Raw genomic sequence first — 8276 nt, forward strand, 5'->3', positions numbered from 1 at the left:
TGAAGAAGCTGTGATTTTTAAATATTCAAAACAGATTTCTTTAATCACAATTTATTGGTGTTTTTGTGTATAAAAGTGTGTGTGTATGTGTGTGTGTAGGGGTGGGTATGTCTGTTTTGCACTCTTGATGTTTTAGAGTGTCACCCCTTCAGTGCTCAGCACTTTTTTTCTGCCATCGTGGCCGATTTCTAGATTGTACACACAAAAATTCTCAAAGTTTGTGTTTTTGTCAATTTCCCATTCATTTCCTATGGTCGGTCATTTTTGACCGAAGAGCACAAGTGTGACTATTTTTTTTTTACGACCACTTAGCCTGCTCGGATCATGACCTCAATTTTTTTTGTGTGTGTGTTCACATACCCAATGCCATAAAAGTCACCAAGTTTCGTAACATTCCGATGAAGCTGTGATTTTTAAAATTTCAAAACAGAAATTTTTTCAGTCAGAAATGACCGAAGAGCACCTGAGGGTTAACAAATCCTTTTTGAGTTGTTGCAGTGAGCTGCATGCCAGCAAAACATTCCTGATCAGCTGTTTTCATGGGCTCTATGCACAGCGGTATTTCCGGTGAAGGTGTAAGGATGCTCGATAACTTCCACTAATTGTACAGTCCAATGCAATACCAAGAATTTATATTGAATTTTATACTCCATGGTTATACTAAAGAAACGTTAGTCACAAAAACAGATAAAACAGACACCCCTCGTTGTGTTTATGCTTCTTTTTATAATTATTTAAAATAAACATAACTATATATAAAATTACATCTAAACGTATGTACGTTTCATTTCAAAGACGGGATGACAGTAAATTTTGAAGACTCTGCCATAATCCCGTTTTCCTCGGTTCTCCTCCTCTTAAATCTCCACAACCGGAAATGGACGAGCATCCTTGCGTCAAATGTGGAACTTATGCGTGCATATAGCCCATTGTGCTCTTTATTGAGCACTTAAGGATCTAAAAGTGCATCTAATATGCTCTGACTTCCTTCTCCTCCACCAGTTTTAGTTTTCAGCCTAGTTTTTTTTTCCAAACATCAAAAGATTGCGTAGCTCACGTTTACAAGCCAGCGTCTTTAGTAGCCTAATGTTAACCTATTGGCTAGTGGCTACTGTTTAGATATGCTAATTCAATGTTTGTGTGGTAAATAATTGCCATATCGTTAATATTATACTAATATCAAGCTGCAATGAATCTGCAAATTAAAAAAAATCGATTTGCATTACAGCCTGAGACAAGACACTTTCACCAGAAAAAGTAACAAGATATGGAATGAAGGAAAGCTTGCTTCTTCATGGAAACATGGAATAATAATACCAGTAGGAAAACTTGGACCAGTAGGCCCATTACATTAATTTCAAATTTATGTAAACTGATGGAAAAATGATTATATGTAGATTAAATTATATATTTGAATTTAAAGGACTTTTATCACCATACCAGACTGGATTTAGGGCAGGTCAGAATACAGTGGATGCTGTTTTAAGCCTAGAAGCTGATATCAGGAAAGCTAAAGTAAATAAAGAGATATTAGTAGGGGTGCTATTCGATATTGAGAAAGCATATGATATGCTTTGGGAAGGGGGACTTTTAATAAAAATTAAATGTAGCCTATGGGAATTGGAGGAAAATTGTACAATTGGATTATGGACTTCCTCCTTGAAAGAACAATTCAAGTTGAGGTAGAGTATTCAAAGACATATAAGATAGATATTGGAACTCCGCAAGGAAGTGTATGCAGCCCAATATTTTTTAACATTATGATAAATTACTTTTTTGTCATTTAAAAGGTGATAGGAAGAGCATTATTTTCAGATGACGGGGCAATATTGAAAAGAGTATGTGATGTTTCAAATGTAGAACAAAGTATACACAAAGCAGTAGATGAAGTAGAGGGTTGGGCAAATAACTGGAGCTTTAGGTTATCTGTGGCTAAAACTCAAGTAATATGTTTTACTTAAAGGAAAAATGCACCAGAGGTTAAGTTAAAATTATATAAGCAGGAACTGGAACAAGTTGAAGTAGTCAAATCTCAGTGTATGATGGAATCTAGGTTGACATTTGCAATACATGCTAAAAATTGGTCAAGAAATGTGAAATAAGAGTAAATATTTTAAGATGATTATCAGGGGTTGAATGGGGAGCTTGTAGATTATCATTGAAAAGAATATATAGAACATTAATCAGATCAAGTTTGGATTATGGAAGTTTAATTTATGGATTTGCAACAGAAGCCATAGTCAAAAATATTGAAGCAATACAAAATCAAGCTTTAAGAATAGGCTGTGGTGCAGTCAGAACATCTCCCATCGCAGCTTTACAGAAGTTGGAGAAGCTCCTTTAAAACTTTGTAGGAATAAAATAAGACTAAATTATTGGGTTAATATAAAAGGGCATAAAGAGAATCATCCAGTAAAGGGAGTGATAGAACAATGCTGGGAACATAGGAACAAGAACATTAAAAGCTTGAGATGGATTACTTACAGAGAAGCACTAGAAGCTGGTATTGCAGATTGTGATGTTATTCGGGTTGGTTATTTTATCTAATATACCACCATGGATATTTACAATGCCAATAATTGATGTATAAATTCAAAAGAAAATTAAGAATGAGAGAGATACCCCAAAGAACATTAAATATTTAGATCAGACTTATTCGTCATGGTTGCATATACTGTATATGTAGCCTATATACTGATGGTTCTAAGGATCCCATATCTGGAAGAACAGCAGCTGCTCCATATGCTCCATATTTCAGCAGCTGAAATGTTCCATATTTCAAATAAGAATTAAGAAAAGAATTACTGACTGTATCTGTGTTTGCTGCAGAATTAGTTGCCATGATGGTATAGCACTGCAGTGGGTAGAGGATGTAAAACCAAGATTGTTATATATTCGCATTCTTATGCATCAATAAAAAGCCTTGTAAGTGGAAATAAATCAGCAAGGCCAGATGTAATATATGAAATTCTTACTAATTTATTAAGAATAAGCAAAGTAAGTTTAATAGTTGTGGGCTCATGTGGGAGTGGAGGCTAATGAAGTGGTGGATAAAGTAGCTGAGCAAGCTGTGAAACTCACAGATATTAAATTGACTTTGAGTAAAAAAAGAAAAATTAAAGAATTTATAAACAACAAATGGCAAGAAGTATGGAACAGTGGTAACAAGGGAAGATGTAGTACAGAATCAAGTAGAAAATGGAAAAAGAGTTTTTAGGAATAGAAAAGAAGATACAATTATTTCTCTCATTCGAATAGGGCACACTAGACTAAATCATTCTTTGTTTAAAATAGGAAAACATAAAACGGGTTAATGTAATTATTGTGATCAGGCTGAAACAATTGAACATATTTTAATAAAATGTGAAAAATATGTAAAAGAAAGGTTAGAATGTATGGAGGAAGTAAGGAAATTGGGTGTTGAATCATTTAATGGAAATCATTCTGAAATAAAGATCAAGATAAAATATTTAGTGCTATTATAAAATTAGAGACGCAGAGACAAGGGCGCGATCGAACTGTGTGTGAGACCCGGGTGTGAGTGCGATCGAACAGAGACAAAAACATAATCCATCATTTTGTTCATACAGGACAACATTCAGTCTGCAAAGTGTATACTTATATTTGTGTGGGCTATGTAGCCTATATGTATATGAGTATATGTATACTCGCATTAAAACACAGTTTTAAAAGCAAAACATATTTATCCAACCCCTTTATAAAACAGTCAGTGTGTTGTAAAGTCTGTCAGAGTTTGAAGTCTGCCCAGATGAAGAATAGGAAAGACAGTGCAAACAAACTGGTAGTTCCACGAGTCCTTTTATAGTTGCTTTCTTTCAGTTAAGCACACTTCACATACATGTCGAAAGAGCGGATGTAAACAGGTTAAAGAAAACACTCAAACGCTACAAATCAAAGTAAAACGCATTATAGCCTAATAAAACAACAGCCCACGATAAATCGGACATCTTCCTCTTTGCGCGAGCATTCTCACTGAACGTGCGCGCCGCGCTCACATAACAACATCACGCTTACAATAACGAGTACTTTTAAAGGCATGTCAACATGTCATGAACACTACTTCAACACTAGGTGGCTGTTACAGAGTTCAATCTTACCCCGCCCCATTGTCGCCTTTTTTATGCTGAAGAGTTTGCAGGTCTGAGCATATGAGAATAGCCACCACAGGAATTTAAAAGGGGAGTAGCCTAAACATGAATTGCAGGGGTGGGGGAAACCCAAATCATTGGCTTAAAAAGAGTGAAGCTCTCTGAAGCTCTTCAGATCTTTCTCTATGTGGATTAACAACATTTAGGCTATACTTTGTAAGATATACTGGACCAATTCCAAAGTTCAACGATGGTAATCAAAATATGGATTTTGGCCTTCGTTACACTCCTCATTTTTCAGGTGGAGACAGAGGCAGGTGAGTAAAAGTGCTTTCAAGTAATAATATGCAATAGATCTTTTACATTGAATGCGCTCTATTGAATGCGTTAAAGATCCGCCAGCTTGTATATGACTCGTGTTGTAGAAATGTGCTGCTGAAATGTTGAACAACTGCTTTAAAATATATACATATAGCCTATTTTTAATTACAGAACCCATTGATTGCATGGACTATCGCTTTAAAAATGAAGATTATGTTTCATGATCAAGGGTACAATTGTAGTACAAAAACAAGATGGATTTCATTATCTGTTCAGTTATGAGCCTATCCCTTAGCTGAATTTAAATAGAAACCCTTTTGTTAGCTGTCTTTTAACCAACGCATGTCCGTAATACAATTCCCTTTACTGTTGTTTTTGTCATTTGGAAATTAGTGGAAAGTTTGACACAGCCTGTAGATGTGTAAAGACCTGAACAACTCTTTCCCTTCTGTTTCACAGGTAGTTGCTGCCTCAGTTACACCAAAATACCCAGACGCTGTGCAGTTCTGAAAGGCTATGATATCCAAGCTATAACTGGCGGCTGTTTTCTTCCAGCTGTTATGTAAGTATTTTTATTTTTCATACATGTTTGACGCACTCTATGTACGTTAGAAATTTTATAATAAATGAGTATACTTTTACAAAAAATGTGCACAAAGGCAAAATGTGTTAGATTACACTCTTAGAAAAAAAAGGGTTCATTGGGGTTCTATAGGCTATATGTAGTATAGGGATCTTTACTGAACTCCAAAGAACCTTTTCTGCTAAAAAAGGTTCAATAATGACAAGAGAAAACCCTTCTGGCACAAAGGTTCTTTATAGGCTATTATTCATTCATATATTACATTTTCTGCAACATTTTGTAGGTGTAATTCAATTATTGTTTATTAAACTGTTGTAGTAACTTAATATCACATTTAAATCATTTTAATCAGTTTTTGGAGGAGAAAAACTGAAATGGCACTCTTCGTGTGAAATTGATTAACTACATAAAATGATATAAATATATAAATTTTCTAACCCCCATATCTTGAACTTTATGATCATTCACATGCATTCATAAATACATTTTAGGGTCTTGATGTTTGTCATAATATGAAATATTTAATCTGGAAAGGACAAAACAAATGATAATGAATGAACCCAAAAGGTTCCATATAGAATCTGTCTACAACCTTTTAGGGGTTCCAAATACGTAGTGCTGATAGATCTATATAGAACTTTTTCTTCTAAGAGTGTATAGTTTTCATTATGATTATTTCACCAATTGTAACAAATAGTAATAATCCAGAATAGCCTATGTGTGTGTATTGTTATGTGTCTATATATGGAAAAAAAGAGAAAAAAATGTGCATATAATTATGCATTATAATTTTGTTTTTAAATTATTTTTCTGATTTTGCAAAAACTCTTTCTTTGTATATTTTAGGGGCTTGAATTTGCAATGTAACATGAATAAACTTTATAGTCCTTTATTTTATGGACATAATGATGATAGTATTGTCTCTGGTTATTGAGTTCATGGCATGTTATATCATTGCAGCTTCCACACCGAAAAAGGAAGAAAAATTTGCGCTGACCCAGCACAGAATTGGACACAAAGCAGAGTCGAGTGCCTAAAGTATGAGAAAGTGAATTATCAATCGCTAACATGAAAGAATACAGTATATAGTGTGCTTAAAAAATAAATTTATGGAAAAAATGTTCTTTCCCCTATAGGATAAAAGCAGCAAGAATGAAGACAGGCAAAAGACATAGACTATAAGAAGTCTTATATATATATATATTCTTTTTTGGCATTGCTTAATTGCATTTTCTTCAACAGTGTTTATACAGGTCGTAATACAAGCTACTATATAGCTAGCTTGTATTGTATTTGTATGTATTGTAGACCTTTTTGTGTTTTGAGTCTTTTTGTGACCTCTTTCTTTTTTACAAATCAAAATAATTTAGAGCTTTTTGTTTTGATAACTAACTACCTAATTTAGTTCACTGTGTTTTTTTAATAATTCAAATACTATTTAAATATTTCTTATAAAGAAAAAATATATTAAAAGGAATTGTATATTTGATAAGATTCTACCATTCACAAATGGTTTCTTGAACCTGTATTTTGGAACGTTGCCTTTGGTTACTCAATGCTGCCCTCTTCTGTTCAAGTCTTGCCAGTATGACAAATAGGGCATATATAATAGGCAAATATTTTATGCATTTTTATATATAAATGGTTTTTGTTTTCTGTTACATTTCACTTATATTTCACTGAAATTTTTTTTACTGTATTTTTAAATTAAGGTCCTTAATTCCACTCTGAATTTTTGCAATGACTAAGACAATTATTACAAAATGGATTTTAGTTTAAAAAAGGTTTTTATTATTTTATTTTTTTTATTGAGAATGGTTACTAACTGATTAATTTAATACATTTTACATTACATTAATACAATACATTTTGTTCTCAGAACATTAGATTTTGGTTTCACATTTTGTTTTTGTTTTTTTAAAGGGACACTCCACATTTGCATTAAGCTTTCCATTGTTAGAAACCCAGTTTTACTATTGAATGGTCCTGCAACACTCTCATTTTCCCCTGAGACGAGAAATCAGCTTTTTACCTTTTTCACATCCACCTACAATGACGCAAAAATCGTAATTTTACATCATTGTAGGAGGAAGTGTAAGAGGAGGGAATTTCTGTAAAGACTACAAGCACTAGATCTCACCCTTTCAAACCCGCCCATAGGGGGTTGGACCTAATGCACTAACAGACCAATCACAGATCAGTGCCAGTGTGTTTGATTTCACCGGCAGAAACTTTTTAAAATAAGGACGAAGCTACTGAATACGCAGACAGATGCATTATGGAGGACTGGGATTACACATAGTGTTAGCCATATTTTTTGGAAGCTAAGCTAGCAGGGTCTTGTTCTGTGGAGAAAGCTGAGTAGTAACTTTAGGGGTTACCGTTCTCTCTTTCCTGCACGTCCGCCCGTCGATGTCCAGGATTCAGCTTTTGCTTTCTGCAGTCGCCATCCATTGTTTACATGTACAGCTTTTGTTTCAATCTAACTGAATTCATTCTGATTGGTGATTCTGAATCTGAATGTAGTGTTTACATGAACGCTAAAAAAGTGATCGGTTGATGTGCGTTTTAACATTGCTAAGAAAATTCCCGCTCCTCCGTGAGAGATACAAGACCGATAACTTATGGCTCACAGGTGTCACTCATCGGTAAGTTAATCACACCACCGGCCTTGCGTCGTTCTCGTGGGGCCCTCACTCGCCCTGCTCGCCACAGTAAACATGATGAATGACGACTGTAGAACGCAAAAGCCGAATCCCGGACATTTTGGGCGATCTCGAAACACATTTTCAGGCAGACTCATCACGGAGACTCACTAATAGCCTACACTGTTGTTTACCTTCTGCGCGGTTACCGGTAGGCGTGGCCTCCTAGGGCAGAGGAGCAAGTGCATTCTGGGAGTTGTTGTCTTTCATCCACATAAGCCAAAAATAAATTTTCTGGCTTATCTCAGTCTAGAAAGCTCCAAATTCAAAAATAGTTTCACATTTCTTCTACATAAATTACCCATTTTAAATTCACAGTCACCTTTCCAGAGGTGGAGTGACCCTTTAAGGCTTGTTTTGGTTTGCCAGGAAAATTGGTATTCAGCCGGGGATATTTACGCGGGTGGTGGGAAAAAAAAAAACTGACATTCTGGATTCCGATGCCAATAAAAACACAGACTAACACCTGTAAATGTTAAAAATACATAACGACCCCAATAACAATTACCATCCAAATAGGGCTATTATGTCAACCTTTCTCGCTCATTGTGACAGGTT

General features: G+C 34.8%; 1 protein-coding gene across 1 annotated transcript; it reads left to right on the forward strand.

Annotated features, from left to right (window-relative positions):
* The first annotated feature begins 4279 nt into the window (after positions 1-4279).
* LOC148969611 (C-C motif chemokine 20-like) lies at positions 4280-6337 on the forward strand. The gene is made up of 4 exons (XM_089125786.1): positions 4280-4426; positions 4890-4992; positions 5974-6051; positions 6150-6337. Exons 1-4 carry the CDS (start codon positions 4360-4362, stop codon positions 6193-6195), a joined length of 294 nt encoding a protein of 97 aa, XP_088981912.1. The 5' UTR covers positions 4280-4359; the 3' UTR covers positions 6196-6337.
* The last annotated feature ends 1939 nt before the right edge of the window (positions 6338-8276 follow it).

This window comes from Pimephales promelas, chromosome 22, assembly GCF_988280905.1.
Source record: "Pimephales promelas chromosome 22, fPimPro1.hap1.1, whole genome shotgun sequence".
In the NCBI taxonomy this organism is placed as follows: Eukaryota; Metazoa; Chordata; class Actinopteri; order Cypriniformes; family Leuciscidae; genus Pimephales; species Pimephales promelas.

Excerpts from the sequence above, each read along its gene's own strand:
- LOC148969611 (XM_089125786.1), top strand. The coding sequence starts at position 4,360 with ATGGTAATCAAAATATGGATTTTGGCCTTCGTTACACTCCTCATTTTT. Across the intron at positions 4,993-5,973 it reads TGTTTTCTTCCAGCTGTTAT|CTTCCACACCGAAAAAGGAA; the intron begins GTAAGTATTTTT and ends ATATCATTGCAG. Across the intron at positions 6,052-6,149 it reads AGCAGAGTCGAGTGCCTAAA|GATAAAAGCAGCAAGAATGA; the intron begins GTATGAGAAAGT and ends TTTCCCCTATAG.